Here is a 25,052-nt window from a genome sequence, read left to right as displayed (position 1 = left end):
AATCCAGCTGCTCCGCAATGTAAACAATTATATACAGAGCAGCGTAACACACAGCCAGTCAAGAGTCAATTTGATACACAGCCACAGCGTTTCTTAGATCTGATTGGCTCACAGTCAGTCAGCATGTACAGTGGAAGGCGGGGACAGGATTGGGGACAGGAAAATACCCCCAAAAAAAAGAATCAAGGTGCTCACATATTTTGTACTGTGCTAGTGGCTCAATGGATGGCAATGTTGGTCTCTGCACCACTTTGATCCAGACTAAATATCTCAACAACTACTGGATAGATTGCCATGACATTTGGTACAGACATCTATGACTCCCTCAGGATGAACTGTAAAAACTTTGGTTATCTTCTGACTTTTCACCTAGCGCCATCATCAGGTTAAAATTTCAATCAGTCCAACACTTTGGATTATGACCAAAAACTAATAACATTCTCATCAGCCTCAGCTATATTAAATAAAGACTGCTTATTGCGGGTGGATGGAGAGGTGGATGCGTCCAACAAACACACAACTTTTAACCAACAGACCGGTGTTCTGTTTTGTAAGTTACGCAAGTGACAATTTTCCTGTTTTTGTGATGTTTATGACGTGTTTTCCGTACTTATGTAACTTAGGTTCCGTACTTATTTTAAGCCCAACCGTGACGTGTTTCGTTAACCTAACTAAGTGGTTTTGTTGTCTAAACCTAACCTCTAATGTTATCATAGTAATGACATGTTAAAAGCAATGTACAAATGACACGGAAAAAGCCTAAAATGCGTCCTCATGACATGCAGAATGTCCTTATAATGTTGTGCTATTTATACGCCTTCCCAAGAGGCCGAGTTGTTTTATAAGTTATAATCAGGCAGCATTGAAGTGACCCTCACTAATTAGTCCACCACAGTCAAATCCTAGGAACATTTGACAATCATCAATGTGACTTTCAGACTCTGTTTTTAGACAATAAAAGTATTTTAGCCTCACGCTCATACGAGTCCTAAGAGACTCTTCACTGTGGAAAACTCAGCTAAGGACTTTCTTTTATTCCATTAATTATTTCCTTTAGTCTTTAAATGTGGGTTTGTTTTACTATACCATCTGGAAATCTGGATGCATAAGATATATTATCAAGAGCTTCACCATGCCCAAAGTGTGGTTAAAGGGGTGAGTATAGTCAGTGACAGTGGCACAGCCCAGTACTGCCTTGCTTCATAAAGAAGACTCTGTGTGTCGGGCTGATAATAGGGCGGGGTAGGACTGCTTGACTGCACTATGTAATCTAGGTTGTGGTTTTGTACAACATGAATGAAACAGTCAGGAGTTTGATCCTGCTTGTAATTTCAATGATGCTGGTGGCTCGTCTTTGCTGCTGCCACTTCAGAGAGTCAGCGAACACACACATTGCATATGTAAAAGCAGCCGGGTCGAACTAAATGGTGTATGAATGAAGGTAATCGTAGTAATTTTAATAAAAACGCCATTCTTGTTTTTTGTCATTTGTACGCTATGTAGTCCGTATTGACTTCATTGGAAAAGCATCACACGTAAATATGCTACGCTCAGAGCTAGTGACGTAGAACAAGACTCAGTCAAAACAGAATATACTGTATATCTGGACCGTGTATGGTCAGTCTGTGAATTTGTGGCTCCAACAAACAGAGGACTTTCTACACGGAGATCGGTGTTCAATACCGGTGTTTCTGTCCCAAGTTTGTGATGCATTTTCCGTACTTATATTACATTGTTTACGTACATATTTTAGTTTACAAACTTATTTTAACCAGAACCATGATGTCTTTCCTAAACCTAACTAAGTGGATATCTTGCCTAAACCTAACTACGGTCGTTACCATAGTTTTGTTGCGTGGCGTGAAAAAGATACACAAAAGAGGCGTACAAATGACATGCAAAAATCCTAAAAATGTCCTTGTAATGTTGTGCTATTTATACACCTTCCTGACCAAGTTGGTAAAAGTAAACAAACAGAATCAGAGGACAACAGTCAAAATCTTACCTAGAAATAAAAACATACAACACTTAAGCCACATTAATCTCTTACGATTATAAATTCAGACCTGGCAATAATATGCTCCATGTGTTTTTCCCTTGAGACCTTAAATACGGTTCCAGCGAGGATTTCCATCCCTCATTATGAAAAGCTGCTTCCACTTTACTACGGCCCTCCATTGTTCTTTGTTACAAGGGCAACCCTCACATGCCTCAGCTGCTAGGGGTACTGGGACTGCTAGCAATGTGGGTGGAAGCTAATGGAAACCAATTGACCCCAGTTGAGTCCAAGTCAGTCCATTTGGTTTTCATTCCATGCCAAATTAAAGAAAAAGTAAAAGTCTGTGTTTCCATGATTGGGCCGATTTAGGGAAACTGAGCTCTCGTAAGTCTCAGAAACTGAGTCCAGGCTTGAATTCTCCACGGTGTGATAGATCGGTAGAAAAAAAGGGACAGAGGAGGGAGCTGGTCCAGATGTGGGCAGTCTGTTTACCATCGTACACTATTTGCTTGTCTGTTGATAACATCGTTTAGATTCTATTTCCTGTTGTAGAAAATCCTGTGTGGCCACACAGCGAGAGGCCCGGTGTACTTGAGTGTCTGTGTGAGCGTCACATTATGAGTGTTTATGAGAGAGAAAGTATGAGATAAACACTTCTACATCATAGACTCAACAAGTTGCATTTTTATCAGTGAGACTCAGAAAGAATGTTTTGAAGTTGAAGAAAAAATAAGTACAATTTAAACTAGACAGATTAAACAACCAGAGCAGATTTAGCTGTACAAAATGTGACTTTTATAGTTGTTTTTCTTAGTGTCTATTAATCACAGAGGCTACACAAAACATTAAAAATATTTCTTAAAAAAAGAGACTTTACCACAGACTAACACGAGCACCTGAGGCCACTATCAGAGTAAAGCTCTGTGGGAGATGAAAATAATCCTCCCCATCTCCCTGAGAAATATCTCATATCCTGTGCCGATGGAGCCTTGAGCGTCCCTGGAGAAAACTTGCACCTCAATGAAGCATATGATTGACTGACAACCTACAGATACAATCACACTGTAAATGTTAAATGTCCTTATTTTGATGTTTTCCCACACAAGTTTAACAGATGGTACGTAATTCTAATCAGCATGAAAAGCTGCACACTGCTTTTTTCCCCACATCTAGTAAAGCCTTTAAACAACTGGCATTTGACCATTCAAACTGGAGCTTGTCAGCACTGCCAAGACAGTATTATTTAAAAGAAACAATGGTTTATAACACTGGCAACTATGGCAGCTTGGCTGAGCCATCAATAGTTTGACGCCCAGCAAGACACAATGGAAGAAAAATAACAGAGTTCATGCAACTAGTAGTTAAGGAAACACTTCAGTTCAAAACTTCCAGGCTCATAAAACAATGAAAATATTTTGCGTCTCAGCATATTAACATTTGCTAATTTGCGCTTAACACAAAGTATATCTGAAGATGATGGGAATGTCATTACTTATACATTTGGACAAATAAAAAATTTGACCCGCTGCCAGATGAAAAGTTAAGGGATCATCTAAGTGACTACAAATCATCCTGAGGGGGGCATGAATGTCTGTACCAAACCAACCCTTTCAACAGTTGTAGAAACATTTCACTTAATATTAGGGCTGGGTATCGATACCTTTAAAGTATTGACCGAAATAACCCAATACCAACTGGTATCAAAACTTCTCCAGTCAAAAAATACCTGCATTCAGTCCTTTTTGTAGCCAGATCTAGAAAAAAATGACTTTTGTATGGTTTTGCTCACAGCCAATCACCGCAAACGTTCTTTGATTTAATGCGACGAGTGATTGACCCACTATGGCAGCAGCTACAACCCATACAGCCTGTGGTGTGGCAAAGCTGAGGTGTATTTGACGGGGTTGGCAGTTTAGTGTGCCAAGATGCCATTAAAACTTTCAAAAATATGGCTATAATACATGACTGTGGAGATCAAAATAAATACGACATGGTGACGGCATTTTACGCAACTCAATGCTTCCATTCACATGATGGGTATTGAATGTAGTAGAAAAAAAAGTATCACATGAAGTACTCTATTGGTATCAGTATCACTTTAAGGGTACTGGTATATTGGTACTGTCTTGTATTGTAATTCCAGTCCTACTCAATACCACGAATGTGCACCAATCCATTTAGTAGATGTTGAGATAGTTCACTGGAAAAGTGAAAACTGTGACCTGCTGGTGGCGCTAAAGGAAAACTCATTGGATCACCAAAGTCATTAGGATTCATCCGCTGGGCGCCATGGATATCTGTACTAAATTTCATGACAATCCATTAGACAGTTGTTGAAACATTTCACTAAAAAACAAAAATGTCAACCTCATGGTGGCACAAGAGGAAAAGTCAGAGGATCAACAAACTCAGTAGGCGTGTCTGTATGAAATTTCATAGCAATCCATCCACCAGTTGTTGAGATATTTCAGTCTGGACCGACCGACTGACCGTCCATATAGTCACGCCACAAGCAAGGCTAAAAATGGTCTTGTTTTAATTGTTGCTCTTTAAATCTTTATTGCGTTCGGTTAAACCTCAGGGTAAATATACTGCAAACACGTTAAAAAGGCCTTGAGCACTGAAGGCCTACAGTTTGAACCCAGCTTCACTTCACTGATGGACAGACTGTCCGGATGACTAAACGATACAACAAACCCACCAGCACTACCAGCAGCACCGCACTCCATTTAGAATAAGTGTTTCTGTATGTGTTGTTTCTCGTGACTGTGAGTGACTGACAGCAGCTAAAATGCCTCCCTACACAGCCATCCTGAAACACTTAGAGACAGAGATATCCATCTGCATCCTTGTGGGGCAGCCCACCTGGCAATGCTTTCTGCTGCGGTCATGCTGGGTCACAAGCAATGAAATCAACACACTTTCTACAGTACGATCGAACACTGGCGGCCCCCTTCCTCCAAATAGCACCCCGGGAAATAAAAACATGTGCAGAGATTACCTGTCGGAGTTAAACAAGAGCCACGATGAGATCAGCGTGGATTGGTGTGCGGTAGGAAAGATGTGTGTGGGCAGAAGGATGCATGTGTCGGATTATTGCTTGTTGATGTGTCACACCTGTATCGGCTTCCCTGCCTGTGTGTGCAGCCTTGCATGTGAGGTTTGTTTGAGCATCTGTGTGCTCATGCATAAGAGTGTGTATCCGCACGTCCGCCCGTGTGCGCTCCGATCTCCCCGCTGGGGTTGAGAGCTCACAGACTCTCTGGTCTAATTGAGCAGGGAGAATAAATAATGAAGAGCGCTGACCCTCCAAAAGGGCACAGATGCTCTCTCGATGCACCCTTCGAACAACTCCCCCTCCCCAGTAATGCAGAGACAAACAGTCCTGGTTTTCTTCTGCCAAACACCACAACAGGCTAAGAGGATCTCTTCCTCCAAGAATCTCAAACACTCAGACTCTGGCAGCTCTGACACTCTTCGCTTCACTTAAAAACATATTTTCAGGTCTGTGACACTGGCAGGAAACAATGCCAGCTGCCATTTAAAATAGCTAACAGAGAGGCTTCTGGACCTCAGCGACTATTAAACCCTGTGTGGGTGTTTTGAGACGTTTGTTGGATGGATGTCACCTGTAGCTACAGAGGTGAGAGGCTCGAAGGTCTCAGTTTCGGGTCTGGACTCACTGCCCTGTTAAACTACTGTGAGAAATTGGTTTGGCAAAGAAGGGCACACAGGAGGTCTGGAATTAGACATCTGTTCATTATAAAAAAAGTCTGTTTCTCTTCTGCAGAGAAATCATGGTTGTAGTTGGCAGACTGTGGTCAACAGAACCCGTCCTTTAACATCTGACTTAGTTTCACAAAAACATCCTGAAGATTGAATTAAGAAATTCTCTACATAACATCTAAAAACACAGCTGATTTGATTCAGCAAGAAAGAAAAAACACAACACACAATGAAATCCATTCAAGACCAAGCGAATTAAAGATTATGGAGAAAGTGAGAAATACCAAATCAGGTTTTGTAGATTTACCCCTAATTTAATACTTCAGTAATTCACCCTCAGATTATCTGGTTGGCGAGTGACACTTTCCACACATACCAACAACGAGGTAAAACAACCCAGTCGGCTACCTCCGGGTCTGAAAAGTGAAGCCAATGCTGAAGCGCATTAAACTTCATTCTTTCTAACAGCCAGCAGGGGGCGACTCCTCTGGTTGCAAAAAGAAGTCTGATTGTATAGAAGTCTATGAGAAAATGAGCCTACTTCTCACTTGATTTATTACCTCAGTAAACATTGTAAACATGAGTTTATGGTCTCAATTCAATCGCTAGTTTCAAGTCTTCTTCAATACAGCATGATGTTCATTTAGTAAATTATGGTCCCATTTAGAGTCAAATAGACCATAAAGCAGGGGATGCTTTAGGGCGTTGCTACTCTGTAATTGACAGGTCGCTACCACGGCGTTGTCCGGTCTGGAAGTTGTCCGCGTTTTTTGTCTTACAACTTTAACCCTTTCACAGTGCGTTTTCATTTTATGAAAGTTAGTTATAACATTTTGGTCGCCTAAAAATGTCTTATTCAGCGTTCAGTTGTACTTAGCTCCACCCTCTCGTGTCACTTCTGGTTGCAAAAGAGATAGTGACGGCAAAGAACCAAGATGGCGACAGCCAAAATGCAGAACTCAAGAGTTCAAACCCGTAGTCCATAAACCAATGGGTGACGTCACAGTGACTATGTCCACTTCTTATATACAGTCTATGATTCATTCCCCTGAAGCTGGTGTCTTCAAACTCTCAAACTGGTGAATAAACATTTGTCTCTGTCTTGAACCTGATACGGATTCATTAGTAAACTCTAGACTCACATTCTTCACATACACATGCTGATCCCAACATCCTGATCCAGACCCGAGAAGCTGTTGCCCCTGTAATACTTCCTTTACTACAGACATGAAAATGAGATCATTGTGCTGAGGAGGAAATGAAAAGAGGAAAACGTCTGTTGAGTTTTTGGACAAGAAGGCGGCAAACAAGGTGCAAACAGCTGTAACGTTGATGTTGGCGTCGAGGCGTTTGTGTCTCACTCTGTTTAACTCAAATGCAATTTTGTGCAGGACACCCAGAATCCCACTGATGTCAGAGAATTATCATTATAATTGAAACTTTGTCTTTCACAGCATCTTTCATCATGACTACATACTCACTCTGCTGCAGTATATAAAAGCACATTTTGGGTGTGACTGCAGGAATAGCATTAATAAGAGTCTTTCTAGGGAGGAGGAGAAAATGACACACTAACATGTTAACCACAGTACGGGCCAGGGAGGCCAGAGTTCACCCCACCCAGCTGTTTAACTGGAGGCCCTCGGGCACAACTGGCCTATATTTCTATCAGCATCCTTCTTCGCAGGACATAGTGATGTTAATTACTCTTTGGAGAAACCTTGTATGACACAAAGCAGGCTTGACCAAGCTGTTGTCTAAATAATCAGGGCCGGGCTAGAAGATGAGGGCAAAGGTCGGATCTTTCACTGGGGTGCACTTCACTCAAAAGGTACAACACAAGAGAAATCCCCGTGGACGGATTTGTTACAGCATGAGATCATTCTGTCAAAACGTATTCACAGCTAGTAAACATTAGCAGGGATTCATAAAGACAGCATGACTTCATCTGGTTTGGTCTTTTCAAAAATAACGGCAGCAGTGTTTATACAGTTTTTTCCTGAAAAGACACAAATCCACATGAATATAGGTGCAACACGCTGAGACAGACAGCGACAGACAAGATATGTTAGCATTATCTCAAATTACAGTTGACACTGACAAGATTTCGTTTGAAAATTATTAGTTTGGAGTTGTTAAGTTGGATGTTGGAAGTTTGAACAAGTGGACATTTTAGCTTGTTGGTGGAACGAGATGTGTTGGAAATATATCATGAAGAATAATATGGCAAATGCTTAAACTATTATGTTACGAGTTCAGTGGGTTGAAGATGTTTAGACTAGAATTAGAAGATGAATACTGTGGCGTCTGAGGGACGTCTCGTGCAGAGTCTCAAGGGTGAGACGGCATAAACATATTTTTGTGTAGATAGAACAGTCTCAAGGACTCAGCCTTAGGGAAGAAACAGATAGGGGGGAGAGGACAGAATGATATGACCAGTAGACAGCGTTGTCTAAGGATGGAGTCAGATAATAGGAAGGTCAGATATTGTGGAAAAGTACTACAGTGATATTGTGGAAAAGTACTAAGACGGATCAAAACTCTGCCCTCTTCAGAGAATGCTTGTTGCTGTGTATAAAAGCAAATGTAAAGAAAAGCTCGGGGTTCATTCACTGCGAACTGAAAACTGTATTACATGTTATCAGGGACACATTGATGAATCCAGAACTTCTGTAATAACTCTTTGCAACTTTGATGAATATATCTGCGGAATAAATTGATACTGATTTAACCTAATTTGCAATCTTTTATGATTTTAACTCTGAGCTTGCAGCTGCCTAGAAGATAAACCAACACGCATGAAGGTGACGATTCCCTGAGGGGAATTCCTTCAATTTGGTGACCCCGACGTGATCTTCGGAAAGAGCGAAGCGAGCCAGAGACCGGACAACTCAGTGAGAGAGAGATAAGGGTACCCTGACTACAAGGAAAAAAGGTAAGCAGAACCTGTTAAAACAAAATCTGCATATTGGCATAGGATCTAAATTTATCTCTCTGGCTGAGTTTGAAGCATCTCTGTTTGACTTTTGATAAATCAAGTTGCATAGTTAAAAGGATCTGGGATCCTCTAAAGATCTGGGATCTTAGTTAAAAGGATCTGGGATCCGCTAATGATCTGGGATCTTAGTTAAAAGGATCTGGGATCCTATAAGGATCTGGGATCCGTACTGTGGTGTTTGGAACACTAATTAAAAGGATCTGGGATCCTCTAATGATCTGGGATCTTAGTTAAAAGGATCTGGGATCCGCTAATGATCTGGGATCTTAGTTAAAAGGATCTGGGATCCTATAAGGATCTGGGATCCGTACTGTGGTGTTTGGAACACTAATAAAACTGTATTGATAGTGTACATCAGAGGAAATTTAAAACTGCCTCAGATACCGGGCCAGCACCGCTGACGGGAGACCGTTAGTAGAAGCTTGTGTTGGTGGGATCTGTGGTGGGGGCATAACGACCCAATTACTCTGATATCACTACTGTTTGAAAACTAAAAGGAGGAAAGTTGCCCTTTTAGTAACGTCTGGGACGTTAAAAAAGCGTTTGGAACGCTGCGCTTGGAGCGCTAGAGTAGTGCGCTTGGAGCGCTAGTTTAGTAACGTCTGGGACGTTAGAGAATAGTAAAAATAGCGCTTGGAGCGCCTGTATGAGTGTACATTAATAACTAGTATTCAGAGGAAAATTAAAACTTACTGTTGATACTGGGCCAACATCGCTGGAACATCAAAGTGTCCAGTAGAAGCTTATGTTGGTAGGATCACAGCGAGGGGCATAGCGACCAATTTACTCTGAATCTAGTTACTGTCATAAACTGAATAAACCTGTGTGAAATAGTACTGGACAGAATGGATGGAGAATTTGACAAAGATTGTGAGGAAAAAGGCGGTTGTAACAAAAGTGGGTTAACCTTCGGCCAACAGTGGGCGAAAGTAAGAACGAATGCGATATGTACCTTTGACCCAGAGAGAAGGGGAAAAGAGACAAAGGAGATGGATGCATGGTTTAAAGGAATGATAGAGAATAAAGAGTTCCCGGAAAACTCCTCTATATCAGCTTTTACCCCAGCAGTACGAGAAGCCATACTAAAACAGCAGGAACTCTTGGCCCAAAGTAGAAAAACGGTGGAACAAAGCGGTATCTTTAAAAAAAAGAAAGCCCAAAAAGACGTTGAGAACCAAGCAAAAACTTTAGCTAAAATAAACGGCATTTATCTTGCATCTGTAACTGAATTAGGACATCAATGGCCAGTAAAAAAAGAGACTAAAAAAGAACCAAATAAAACCCCGGACGGATACAACCGGCTGTACCCAGCTTTAGGGGACTATCCTGGTCCGTTCCCCGATCCGCCACCACCGCATCATCAAATGGTAATGACAGGTATAGCACCTACGGTACCCCCACCATACGATAACACCCAAACATTGCCTCCACCGCCTCCACTCCCTGAACATAGCCCTGAATCCGACCCTCCACAACATTCCAGTCCCAAACCAGTATCTGCCCAGATGCCCCACTTTCCTGTTCAGGGAGGACATTTGTGGCTAGAAGATCCTGAGGGAAAAAGGAACAGGAAGAGCAGGAGAGGAACAGACTACTATGGGTAGAATTAGAAAGAAGGACAGAGGAAGTCAGGAGGGAGGGTGACAGAGAGCGGGATGGAGCATGTGGAGGAGGCCCATCAGGCCATCAGGAGGATGAGGGTACATCCAACACCTCCAGTCTTTGTAGACGAACTGGGCCACGGTTTGAGTCCAGTCGAGAGAGGGAAAGATCTAGAAGACAGGAAGTGGAAGAAACAGGGGAAGAACCAGATGCGTTCCATTGGACTAGGTCAGATAGACGTTCACAGGACGGAGAAATGGGTCATGGTAGAGATGGGTCCTGTATGACCTTCACCGGACAGTTCACGGCACACGGTAGAACAAAGCAGGAAAGACCAGAAGGAGAGAGACTAGACGAGGAGTATGGGGAAGAACAGCTACAACAGTTTGCAGAGCGTAGCACAGACTTTGGTCATAGACATAATTTGAGACCCCGGGATGGCAACAAAAGAGTGGTCAGACAAAACCGTTAGGCATGTATCCTATCATTCAGACCACCGGAGGTCAGAGATATCAACCCTTTGGGGCCGGAGATAAAGGTGCCATAGCAGCTAGGTTGCCCCCATTGGAAGAAGGAGGCGGTGCATGGCTTAGAGCATTGGATGAGCAGACCAGGGGCACGAACCTCTCATTAGGGGACGTGAGAGCATTGTTGGGAGCAGGAAACGTGTCAGTATGGGCACAGAGAGAATTGGAAGAGAATGCACACACCACTCAATCAAGGGATGAGGAACCTTGGTGTAGATATGCTACCCCCATGGGAAACGCCATACGGGCTAAGTATCCCATTCCCGCAGGAAAACTGCATAACTTGGTATTTAAAATAAAGAATGACGAGACGGGGAGTGTTTTTTTGGCCAGGTGCAAGAGAGAGTGGGCTGATTCCTCTGGATATAATCCGGACAAAGTAAATCATCAACATCCCTTTAGGAATGCTATTCTAAAACACTCTCCCCCAGCCGTAAAAGAAGCAATGGATAATAACCCTGACATGCAAGCAGCTGAATCTAGTAAATGGGAGACACATTACCTACACCACATGCGAAAACATGAGGAAAAAAAAGATGATGAAATTGAGGAAATGAAAGACATGGTAGCTAAATTAACGAAGCTTCAGCTAGCCTCAGCTAGAGAAAGTGCAACAGAGGGAAAGAAGCAGAAGAACCTGCACAAACAGATGGTCCAGACACCTGCCCCAATACCCACACCTGTCCCACCTGTCCCACCTCCAGTTCCACCATATTATCCACCCCAATATGCCCCACCACAACCTAACCCTCAATATCAGTACCCACCCTATCAACAACAGCCGCAGGGTCAGAATAGGGGGAGAGGAAGGGGAGGAGGTAGAGGCCGAGGAAGGGGAGGAGCACCGAGAGGAGGAGCCTGCTTTATCTGCGGCAGCCAAGATCACTGGGCTAGGGAGTGCCCAAATTATCAGCAGAACCAGCAGCCTCAGGGTGGACTAGCCCCACCTCCACAGGCACCCAATCAGCAATACGCACCCCTCCAGGCTCCCCAATACCAAATACCAGGACCACCTCCAGGACAATGGGGACTATAGGGAAGCCTAGAAAGCAGAGGGGAGCAGGGACTGGCCGAACCTTGTTTACAACTAATAGTGAATGGAAAACAAAGATGGTTCATGGTGGATACCGGAGCTCGGTATTCCACCCTAGCGGAGCCAGAATGCCGGTTATCCTCTCACTATGTCTCTGTTTTAGGTTTCTCCGGCAGAGAACAACAGTTACCATTTACTGAACCAATACCTGTGGAAAATGGTACTCAAAGACTAATGCATTCTTTTCTATATGCACCTGACTGTCCAAAAGATCTTTTGGGAAGAGATGTTCTGGCAGCCCTAGGGGCTTCTGTGCATTGTTCAAAAGGTGGCATATCGGTGGAATTCCCAAATGGAAGTGTTGTCAGATGTTCCGGGTCAGGAGCCCCTGGACATCAAATGTTATTAAAAGAAATAATCGATCCTCAACAGAGTCCACCCACTGCTGAAATATACTGGGTTCTTTTGGAAGACTGCAATCCACTGATTGACTTTTACAACCTGTGGCAACCATGGATCCGAGCTCTACACCCCTACCTTCCTGTACCTGATCCTCCCCACTGTACCCTAAACTATGATAGGGAAAATGAGATGCAATATCAGGATGAGTTTCAGCAACAGTTAGCTGATAGATCGTGGTCACTACAAGTCAAGGACATTGTAATAGGACCCCAAGGCGTTGCAGCCATAGTCTCTCTAAACCCAGAACAAAAACTATGGTACAAACTATCCTCATACGCTGTCCCACATATCTCATTAGCGCTCGCTCCAAAACATCAAGCAAAAGACCTAGGAACCATGTGTAAAGAAGCGGGTAACGTAACAGGGTGGGAAGAAACAACATTAAAAGGAATATGGGTGGCAGAAAAGGGAAAGTATTATAAAATATCACATTTCAGCACAGTAACAGGCACATGTGAGAATGTGTCCCTAACACGTCATCACGGCTGTGAAATGACGGATGGGGAAGGGGCCATTTCCATGTTGAACACTCTTCCTTCCTCATTGTGGTCTAAGGGCCCCTTTGATGTGGGAAGATGCAGCATGGAACCAGTAACATTTGAAATGAACACTTACTGCCCTATCTGGAGACCTCAGTATAAACATAAAGCAGAAGCAGCCCAGGGCATCTCCCCTACGATTGAGGGACTAATAAAAGCAGGGGTATTAAAAAAATCTTATTCTCAGTGGAATACTCCCATTTTGCCAGTAATCAAACCCTCCGGCTCATACAGAATGGCTCATGATTTACGAGCCATAAATGAGCTGGTTTCGACCCCTGTTACACCAGTGCCTAACCCCCACTCTGCTCTCTCCATGCTCACCACTGCCCACACCTCATTTACATGTATAGACTTAGCTAACGCTTTCTTTTGTCTACCCTTAGCAGAACATTTACAGGATATTTTCTCGTTTACATATGAAGGCCAGAGGCTGACATATAATGTGTTACCACAGGGCTTTATTCTTTCGCCCTCAATTTTTAATGAAACCCTAAGAAAACATTTAAAAGGGTTGGAACTTCCGGACGGATGTTTTATTGTCCAGTATGTTGATGACTTGCTCATAGCAGCACCCTCGGCGGAGGTGTGTCTGTCTATGACGCATGCTCTTTTGTTAAGACTATATAGTTGTGGCTATAAGGTCTCTAAAGAAAAACTCCAGTGTTGCAGAGCGCAGGTATCATTCTTGGGAAGAATAATTACAGCCAAAGGCACTGCCATGTCACCTGCACACAGAGAGTCGATTTTGCACCATCCAAAACCACTAATCGTTAAAGAAATGTTGTCATTCTTGGGACTCACTGGTTATTCCAGACAGTACATTCCTAACTACGCCGGAGATACACAGTTGCTTAGACAGATGGTAACTATGGCAGGAATGAGAAATCTTACGGCAGAACTGGAATGGTCACAGGAGGGGGAAGAGGGGTTCATCCGCCTAAAACAGAAGATGGCCGAAGCGGCTGCTTTAGCCCTTCCGGACTATTCCCAGCCGTTCCATCTTGACGTATCTGAACAGCTGTCTACCGCCCATGGTGTCTTGTATCAGAAGCAAAGAGGAGACAGAAATGTGTTATATTATTGTAGCATATTATTAGATACCCAAGAACAGAGAGCCAGCCCCTGCGTAAGGTATGCGGCTGCACTGGCTAAAATAGTGGAGAAAGTGGGTCATATCGTCATGCACCACCCACTCCGAATTCTCACTTCCCATAGTACTGTAGCCTACGTTACATCAGCGTGTTTCACTCTCACTCCATTGCGACAGACGAAGATTCTACAAGTACTATCAAAGCCACACATCTCTTTTTTCCACGAGGGTTGCAATATGGCTGACAAAATGGGGGATGGTCAGGGTAAAAAGCACTTATGCGCAGAAAAATCTATGTCATTCACAAAACTACGAGCAGACTTAGAAACCACCCCCTTAACAATATGTGATCTCAGTCTATTTACAGACGGCTGCTGTTTTAGACATCCCATAGAGGGGTTAAAAGCTGGATATGCTGTAGTGTCGGTTCCTGATGTCACCTCAAAACCTATCACACTGTGCTCCGCTACACTAGACGGAAAACAATCTGCCCAAGCTGCTGAGTTGACTGCTGTGGTATCCGCTCTTAAACTCGCTGAAGGTAAAGCTGTAAATATTTTCACGGATTCGGCATATGTGTGTAATGCTATTCACAGGGACATGTCAGGTTGGGTACAAACAGGGTTCAAGACAAGCGGAAACAAAAACATGGCACATGAGGTGCTCATGAGAGAGTTGTTGTCTGCCATTAAGCTTCCTAAAAAGGTTGCTGTCTTAAAAGTGAAAGGTCATTCTCAGGGAGAGGACCTAGAGAGCATTGGCAATAATGCTGCGGATGTTGCAGCCAAGGCTGCTGCAGGATATGTTGTTGAATGTATATTAATGCTTGGCGAAGAAGTAGGAGCATTTATTGATGATGTAAAAAAGGCACAGGAGGACGCTCCTGCACATGAGAAAAAATCCTGGGATGATGCAGGTGCTACGGATTGTTTTGTAGGAATGTGGCAGAAAGATGGGAAGACGGTAATGCCGTCAGATTGGATACCATCCATGTTAAAACAAACACATGGCTTACATCATGGGGGAGTGGCGGTAATGATGTATGCTCTGGAGGCATGGTGGTTCCCACAAAAGAGGAAAACCGTGATTGATTTCGTACAAAATTGTACTACCTGTCGGGCATGCAACATTCGACCTACTGAAAAACCTCCTTTGGGAAAATACCCAAAACCTGAGGGTCCTGGCGAACAAATAGTTATGGATTTTACGGATATGGGGATCCGGGCGGGAGGGAAAAGATTTTTGTTGGTCATAGTGGATGCATTTTCCAGGTGGATTGAGGCCTATCCTACTGGAAAAGAGGACGCTAAAACAGTCATCAAATGTTTGGTGAATAATTATATACCATATCATGGTTTTCCCAAACTTATTCGCTCCGACAATGGCTCTCATTTCAAAAATAAGGATTTGAGAGAAGTGGAGACGGTTTTGGGTCTGGAACACAAGTTTGGCACAGTGTACCACCCCGAATCGCAAGGAAAGGTTGAACGTGCGAACCAGACCATTAAGGGGAAACTGCTGAAGATTTGTCAGCAAACAGGTTTGCCATGGACTGAGGCTCTTCCCATTGCTCTTCTGGCTATGAGATCCTCAGTCAATAGGCAAACAGGTTTAACACCGTTTGAACTCAACTGTGGACGACCTTTTCCAGGTCCCACAGTGCCTTTGTGTGTCCTACCTGCTGTAGGCTACCGCCCGTATTATCAGAAGGTGAATGCTCTTGTCTCAGCTCTCTCCTGTTCAGGTGCCCCCCATGCTCCGAAGCCTGTGTTGCTGACAGCACCTGAAGGCCCCCCGGAACACCTTTGGTTGAAGGTGTTAAAGAGGAAGTGGTCGGAGCCACGGTGGACGGGGCCTTATAGAGTGATAGCGAGGACAACAACGGCAGTACAACTTGGAGGGAAAGGCGGAGTTTGGTGGCACTTGACCCAGTGCAGCTCAACAAAAAATCCAAAACCAACGGCAGACTTCATCAGCGGAGGGGCGCACAACCCAGATGAACCGGACAAAGGAACAGCACCAGGGGTAGATGCAAGCATCTCTGCAGGGACACCAGAGAAGAGCACAGAAGAAGACACGTAAACATTGAAGCTAATGACTGAATTTTTTGTTTTCTATACTGAATTTTTTATATATATCACTGTAAAAAATATAAGTGAGCTGTATGAGACACAATTAAGGGACGGAAGGTTTCAAGGTCTTGCCTGTTTTACAGATAAAACACGGCTTAAACGTAAGGAAAAGGTGACTCAGTGAAAGTCTTATATATTATATGTTGTATTAATTATTGCTTTATATATCACGTTAACAATAGCTTATTTTTTATTCATCTATCGGGTAGAGGGGTAGGGTTATCAGGACATTAACCATGGGATGGGTAAATAAAGCCCTAGTGGTATTGGGCTCAATACTACTAGGGGGTCTTATTCTATATTTTTCTAGACTTCTTACCAAGACAAGCGAGCAAACAGGTAACCAACCAGACACACCCCAATCACACTTTGACCAGAACAAAACGAGACATACCTCAACGTAGAACTAAAAGATCGAGTCAATGTACTTCTAAAGAATTCGAATTAACATATACATTTGGTAGCAACACCATCTATCAGATAGATTTATGCGACATTATTGACTGCGGGGGGTCAGATGGGGGCCTTCAATGGCGTGGTTATGCGTTGTACACATGCTCATTCAACAGCCGATACAGATGGTGTCCGTCATGGGATGCGGTGTGGGCCTATACAGGACCACACTGGAATCCAGGGAGGAAGTGTCCAGCTAATCATCTCTGCATTTCCTCCCATGTTTCTGTTATGAGAGGTCAAATACAGTCTGGCATACCGCGAGAGCGTCGGAACACTCAATCAAACAACAAAAATAACCCTATGCTGATCACTATTAAAAATCTTAAACAAAACCCACTGAGTGGAGGGGATTGCGGATCCAATGACACAGGACGTATAATAATAGGGGTAGATCAATCAGGAACTGATAAAATGGGGGTAATTAGATTCAAATTCTTACCGGAACCAAAACCAAAACCAAAAGCAAAACCAGAAACAAGACCAAAACCAAAACCAAAACAAAGTCAAACGTCCACCGCAACCTCAGTAAACCCCCCATCACTCACCTCAACACAAACCCCAGAACAGACCGATCCCCGAATAATAAAAATAGATTTTACCCAACTAAATACAAATGACATCATACGTTTAGCCACGGGATATGGGGATAGAAACATCTGGCTTGATTGGATGACGTATACTGCAAAACAATACAAGGCAGGTAATTGTTTTGCCTGCTCAACTGCACGACCCACTCTATTTATGGTACCCGGACCGATACATATGGACGACCCAGAGGGGTGGGAATGCATGCAGCAACTTATAACATCCGGATCCAATATAACCGACACATGTACTAGACTAGATGAAATATATCCGCCCCTAAGGAAAGACATCCAGCCACCAATGTTTACTATACGGAAAGGGGACTATGTATGTTTTAATAGAACAGGCCAAATTAGTGTAACAAAGGGGACCGCTAAATGGTGTAACGTATCCTATGATGTAACAGGAAATGAAACTTCTAATAACTGGACTCAGGGCCGAGGTGATCTTTTCTGGTATTGTGGAAATCAAATCTTAAGAATCATGCTACCAGCTAATTGGTCCGGAGTATGCTCATTAGTCCGGTTGGCAGTACCTATGACTATCATAGGATTAGATAAAAGACAAAATATACGCCAAAAGAGGAGTTTTGACACCTCTGCAAATAATCCCACATACATAGATGCTATTGGTGTACCTCGGGGAGTGCCAAATGAGTTTAAATTAGCTGATCAAATAGCTGCAGGATTTGAAAACTTGCCCCTGGTGTCCGCTTTGTTTCCTATCACACCCAGTAAAAATGTTGACCGCATTAACTACATCCACTATAATGTTCTCCGTTTGACTAATTTAACCCGTGATGCAATTGCCGGACTAGCTGAACAAATGGCTCCTACGTCACTGATGGTGATCCAAAATAGAATGGCATTGGATATGCTGCTAGCCGAAAAGGGCGGAGTATGTTCCATGTTCCAAGATTCCTGTTGTATTTTCATCCCCAACAATACAGCACCTGACGGGACAGTGACCAAAGCATTAGAAGGACTTAGGACATTATCTGACAAAATGCATGAGGATTCTGGTATTGACAGCCCGATAAATGATTGGTTAGACCGTACTTTTGGGAAATGGAAGTCTATGATAATTTCTCTGTTTTCCTCTATCCTCGTTGCCATTGCATGCCTGATATTATGTGGTTGTTGTTGCATTCCATGTATTCGTCATCTCAGTGAGAGAGTAATAATTACTGCTATAGAAAAGAGACAGCCTGACAACCCACCTGCTTATCAGATGAGCATGCACACAGCGGAAGAAGGGGTAGAAAGGCTTAATTTAGAATACCGTGACACCGACCCCGATTCAGAGGGCGGGAATGACTTGAACCTCATGTCATATATTTCTGTGAAGTGAACTTAGACAAGTTCAAAAGAGGGTCTGTTGGAAATATATCATGAAGAATAATATGGCAAATGCTTAAACTATTATGTTACGAGTTCAGTGGGTTGAAGATGTTTAGACTAGAATTAGAAGATGAATACTGTGGCGTCTGAGGGACGTCTCGTGCAGAGTCTCAAGGGTGAGACGGCATAAACATATTTTTGTGTAGATAGAACAGTCTCAAGGACTCAGCCTTAGGGAAGAAACAGATAGGGGGGAGAGGACAGAATGATATGACCAGTAGACAGCGTTGTCTAAGGATGGAGTCAGATAATAGGAAGGTCAGATATTGTGGAAAAGTACTACAGTGATATTGTGGAAAAGTACTAAGACGGATCAAAACTCTGCCCTCTTCAGAGAATGCTTGTTGCTGTGTATAAAAGCAAATGTAAAGAAAAGCTCGGGGTTCATTCACTGCGAACTGAAAACTGTATTACATGTTATCAGGGACACATTGATGAATCCAGAACTTCTGTAATAACTCTTTGCAACTTTGATGAATATATCTGCGGAATAAATTGATACTGATTTAACCTAATTTGCAATCTTTTATGATTTTAACTCTGAGCTTGCAGCTGCCTAGAAGATAAACCAACACGCATGAAGGTGACGATTCCCTGAGGGGAATTCCTTCAGATGAAAAGTCAAAGGACCAATACCATTAGGTGTCATCATCAGTCTGGATCAAAGATTGACGAGACCGCCTTCCCAACAACAACGACAGCATCAGTCGTTTCAGCAAGCACGCCAAAACTACATATGATTATGTTAAAGTGACAAAGCCCTCTAATGGCTGTAGAGATTATGACGGGAGGAAAGGAGGAAGTCAGGTGACGTTATAGAGTTCATGTAAGGAAGAGGTCGGGATAGGTAGTTGGGTCAACAAAATGTTGGACTTTAAACAAAGACTATATGTTATTAGTGGATGGCATTTTGGCTGTCGCCATCTTGTTTTTTTGCAGCCAGATGTGACACGAGAGAGTTGAGCTAAGTACAACCGATCGCTGAATAAGACGTTTTCAGGCGACCAAAATGTTGATATTAACTTTCCTGAACTGAAAACACACTGTGAAAGGGTTAAAGTTGTAAGACAAAAACACAGACAACTCACTTCTCAGAATCGGAGGTTGCCCGTTGACTTTAACATCGCTGTTTGTTTCCCGTTTCCTACCAACAGCCAGCGCTGTTTTTTTTAAGCATGACAACGATCTTTCCCTAACCATAACCATGTGTTTATTATTGTCACCATGACGATGAAGCTCCATAAACCATAACCAAATAGTTGTTTTAACCCAAACCACAGTATTTCTTTAACCATAACAAAGTAATTATGTTAACTCAAACCCTGAACTTTGCCTATACCAAACCAAACCTTAGCCAGAGCGCTGCCACATCATGAAACTGATTCATTTTTGAACAGTGATTTTGAATGAACGGTTTGGGAGGCAAAGACAAATGATGTCATCCAATTGATTGGGGCGTCAGATGTTGGACCGACTGGCATCCCTAGTGCCAAGTTTGCTCACTTTAATATTCTTTAACTACTGCAAAGTTGAGCTGGTGGTTCGAGTCCTAGTGTTGTTGCACTACCTTACCTAAAATCTTTTTATGTCCTTTATACAGTATGTTCATAAAAACGATTTGGTCAGAACAGATAAACTTTGACGTCTGGAATATCCTGCTTAGCCTGCTGCCCCCGAGACCCGGATAAGAGGAAAATGGATGGATGGAAATGAACTTTGAATTTTCAACCCTCTCATACATTCTTGAACCACACAAAATGGTTTCACAACTCAGTTTTTCCTTCCTCTAAAAGACGTTTTAGAGTTGAGCTGTTATATTAATTTCCTATTGTCCAGACCTGAGTCATCCCACACACAGCTGCTAAAGTTATAGGAGAGAATGATTGATTTCTGGTTCGTTTCCTTTCATGAATATCAATTGAAGACCTTCGTGGTTATATTCCCTAAACTGATTAAATAATGTGAAGTACAATGCTGCAAAATGGAGTTTCAGATTAGAAAAAATGGCCTACATCGATTAAATGTAGTAATCTAGAGGAGAGAAAAGGTCCAGTCAATGAAAGCAGGTTTTTCCACTGAGTCACAGCTCAGATAACAGGATGTCCCCGGGGGAGGAGAGGAAATCCCCGGCAATCTGGAGGGGGAAAACTCCTCCAGACCTGCGAAAAACAAAAGCTTTCTGGAGAGCTCGACCACCACATCTTCTATTACGACTTGAACTCTTCTGCTCGACAACCAGTGTCCCGTAAAGATGTATGTAAATATAGGGGGATGATGAAAAGAGCTGTAGAAATGCATCGTCATTTATTGGTGTGGGCAGTTCCAACAATGTGACTCCCTGAGTGGGGGCTGACCTCATTTCCTCCCCGTTCACAGCTGGCTCGTACGGAGCCCCTGAGACTGAAACCAGCCACATCTTCCCTCGTCTCATCTTCCTGCCTCCGTCCACCAGGGACAGATATGCGACACGGCATCCAACACTTAAGCCACAACTGCTGTTTCCATTAACTTCATTAGCTGCAGACCGCAATCCACAGACACAATATTCCAAATGACAGCTCTTTTGTTTGGGTTTTATTGTGGGGCTGCGATGCCAGGAATTTGCTGTGATCTGTATTAAGTACGGCGCTGTGAGGAAGAGTAATAGCTGGAAACAGGCAGAAAATGAAATAATCACAGTTATAAAACCCAAGCTTCACTTTCTTTACCATCACGTCATTGGAAAAAGAGACTCACTTGATGTTTCTGATAGCCTGAGGAGGTACAGACGCTATAATGGATGTGTTAGCGGCTGAAAACATCATAATAACATGCTTACAAAATAGGGGTGATTCCCGAAACACAATCCATAAATTATACATCATGGGGTGGTATGTGCCTAAACTTTTACTGAACAATCCACAAAGGTATGTGCAAACAAAGTGTTGGAATAATCCGCTTGTAAAGCAGTAAATTATACGTACTGTAGTGTTTCTAAGGCGAGCAGGATAACCAAGGATAAAGTGTTGTTTTGAGTGTAAATTTCTACACTAAGCCGTGACAGCTGTAAGTGGTGGTACTGAGACCTTCAAACATTTACCTTTTAATCTCAAGCAGGTGAGTGAAAGTGACAAAGTACTCTGGTGTTTTTCTTCTTACATAACAGAGGCAGATGCACTAGAAAGCAACCATTGTCTTAGTTATTCAGATGATCTAGGAATGTGTGTTTGCCTCAGGGCATAGATGTGAAGTTAGAGCAACGGTGAGGGTGATCTAGAGACAAGCAACCATGATTGAAAACACACACACAGGGTTATTTTCCCCAAATACTTCACTCTGACACTGGTGATCCATTTTAACTAGAGAGACAATAAGAGATCTGTACCAATACGCACAGAAGCCCTTTCCATTCCACAGCTAATACCTCATCTTCAGGCACTGGATATTATGACAGAGTATCCACTGTCACGGTTCGTACCACTTAAACAACACCAGAGGACATAGCTGAATATGAACAACAGACCAGAATGTGGTCTGACCTCGTTGTAATGCTTCAAACATGAACAACCATCTCTTTTAGAGCTACACCAATGAATTGGCCGGACCAGTATCAACTTTTAAAGTATAGCAATTCAAAAAGTAATTCAGAAAAAGTGCCGTCATCGCATAGTTTGTCCACCTAAGTTTATGTTTCAACTGTAAAATGTCCTGCTCATTATGTATCTTGGTCACAGTTCTTAAAAAAAACTAATTAAAGGGCGGGTCTATTATTTGTTTTTTTTTTAGGGATTTTAAATCATTCTGTAGCTTAAAGGGGACTGTTTGTAACTTCTTACACGTATAAATCAATCCGGGTCGGTGTCCCATGCGCGCTCGCCTGTGGATACACTGTTCAGACAAGAGTCCAACACAAACGACACGGAAGCACCAAAACCACAAAGTTATATCTAGTGAAGCCCGTCTTGCAAAACAGTGTTGGCTGCAGTCGTTGGACGCGGGGGAGACTGTAGCTTTGGTCTCCAGGGCCGGAGTCTCTGCTCCTCTGCCTGCTTGCCTGCCTGCCTGCTTGCCTTCACTCACACGCCGCGCTCGTTCTCGCTATTTTGCTCCACTCTCACGTTTATACGCGCACAATATACACTGCAGGAGAGTTAGTAGCTCTGAGAATATCTAGTGAATGTACAGTGGACGTTTGTGCAGAAATAAATGCTGCAGCTCCTCCAGACCAACAGAGATTTCCCGTGTCTTGTGAAGTGACGGGGCTCCGCAGCGAGAAACGTTATCGTCCCCGACCAAAACTCCGGAGTCTCCCCTGTTCCCTCTGACCGCGGTCGGGAGGCTGAGGCAGGAAAAGATAACACTAGGATCAGCAGTGATTCATGGAGAGACCTTCGTCTGGTCAGCTAACATTACTGCCAAGCAGGTGAAGTATAGTGATATTGTGGCTTAGCTTATATACAGTATCATCACCATATTGTCTCAGCGATCAATATTAGTTTCAGCCTCAAATATCTAGTTATGGTTGTGCTATAACACTCTTTATACCTTCCCATAAAAGCATGTTGGTTGGTTCTGAATTACACTTATTTTGTTTGAACAGGACTGACAGTAAGAGTCACAAACATCTTGATACAGTTTGGTGCCTCATTAGTTTTGTGTTCATATCCACTCACACATACTGAACTAAAGCAATAACTGCTCCAGAGTTGGAGTAATTCTGTTCAGACATGTTCGGTGTGAAGGTGGAACACCTGTATTATTAAGAAGAGACAAAATTCATTGTGGAAAAACTGATTTCACAATATGCATCATTCATTCCACATTTAAAATTCTATTGTAGCACCACTAATTCACATGAGCTCATCCTGGCAGCGATGCGACGTCTGAGGCAAAGTCAGCGCCTGTGCATCCCATTACTGAGCCTCTCGGCTATGCCTCTCGCACCACACGTGCAGCCCGAGCTGAAGCCTCCTACAGGCTGACGGTGCACTAAAACCTTACCGCCTGGGCCATAAACCACAGCCGTGCTGTACAGTAGAGGCAAGCAGCTCATGGAAAACATGAAACACGGAGGCCTCAGTGTGTACAGTATGTATGACATGTCTACACGTTACTGAAAACCACACTGCACCCGGCAAGTGAGAGGACAAAAAGGGCTGTGTTATTATTGTTGGCCAGTGTGAGTACAGGCCCACACAGGACTCAAAGAGTGAGGAGGTACAGAGGATGAGGAGGCTGCTTCATACTGGGGCTGGGACGATACACATATCTACCGATTCGATATGTATTGCAATTTTTATGTATTGCGATTCTACAAGTATTGCAAATCGATATTACAATCTATTGCTATTATTATTAACTTTTTTAACACTGGACCATGGGAAAAAGTTGAATAATACACTTCTAGGGACATTTACTTAGGAAAATATCTAAATTAATACAGTAAAAAAGGTTTGGATTTTCAGCATGCATGTAGTCAGAGATGTCCTGAAGTCAAATATATTGGCATTTTTTATTGCATTTTTTCCAGCAACCAAAAAAATCATAGAATAAAAACATTTCCCTCACAATTTAGTGGTATTTTCTTTTAAATGTACAACGGACATGAGATGTTTTATACTTCTGGTGAATATAATCCAATCAATCTTATTTCCATATATGTATTTTATATATACAGCTCCCTTTGTTAACACCTTATTTTGAAAACCGGACGTAGTCACGCGTCTATACTTCCGCTAACTTTGCCAAGTCCATTGCTCCGGTCTCTTTATATATCCATGGTCAGCTCCATCGGGGGAGTTTGAATGCATTTAAAATAAATGTCAGTATATGGGTACTCTACAGTTGAGGGCGACGGCTGGCTTGACCGCACGTTACCGTAATACGATAACGTTTCCTGTCCATGACAGAGTTAACATGCAGCTTTAGCCATGATGTATAGCTCTGCTTTTCCTGTTAATGTGTGAAACCCAAAGTGTTTCCGTACTTAACTTTATGTGTAGTGTTTATCACTTTGGATTTAAAATGTGAGGGTGCAGGTCCGTATCCACGTGGACCATCCGCAGTTTTCTACTTTCCTGTTTCGACTCGCTGCGGCTGACTGCGGTTTGTTTTGGCTGACGGATTCGGAACGGACATCACGTTACTCAGACTACAACAATAAAAGCGGTAACTTCCCTCTACCTCCGCATAGACTCAAAAGAAGCAAATATATTGATTCTGGCATTAAAAAACTGATTTGTTGAGATATTTGAGAAGATCCCTTGATGAAGATGATCTGGTGTTTCATGACAGAAGGTCAAACTAGAGCCAGCTGTGGTCTGATGTTTAATAAAAGCCGTCAAGATAAAATGACATACTGCCAGTAGTAAAACCAATAAAACTTCACTTCAGAGAAACTACACTATTCTAATAACCCGTAGCAACATTTTCCCACTCAAACTGTGTATGACAAAGAATAGTTGTTTACTGTCCAACATCTACATGATGTCATGAAGCAGTTACAACTCTACAATGGCCCC

The 25,052-nt window shown here is 42.9% G+C and overlaps 2 protein-coding genes across 2 annotated transcripts in view; one reads left to right on the top strand and one right to left on the bottom strand.

Moving 5' to 3' along the window:
- Window positions 1-25,052, bottom strand: part of p3h2 (prolyl 3-hydroxylase 2) — a 90,956-nt gene that overhangs the window by 46,912 nt on the left and 18,992 nt on the right. The gene's annotated exons all lie outside the window — the stretch shown is intronic.
- On the top strand, window positions 5,585-18,873 carry LOC119488171 (endogenous retrovirus group FC1 Env polyprotein-like). Its single transcript, XM_037769541.1, has 2 exons — window positions 5,585-5,596; window positions 15,946-18,873. Exon 2 carries the CDS (start codon window positions 16,796-16,798, stop codon window positions 18,500-18,502), a length of 1,707 nt encoding a protein of 568 aa, XP_037625469.1. The 5' UTR covers window positions 5,585-5,596; window positions 15,946-16,795; the 3' UTR covers window positions 18,503-18,873.

The sequence above is a fragment of the Sebastes umbrosus genome, chromosome 5, assembly GCF_015220745.1.
Source record: "Sebastes umbrosus isolate fSebUmb1 chromosome 5, fSebUmb1.pri, whole genome shotgun sequence".
Classification (NCBI taxonomy): domain Eukaryota; kingdom Metazoa; phylum Chordata; class Actinopteri; order Perciformes; family Sebastidae; genus Sebastes; species Sebastes umbrosus.
The sequence above is the reverse complement of the archived record's forward strand: the minus strand, read 5'-3'. Positions and strand labels throughout refer to the sequence as shown.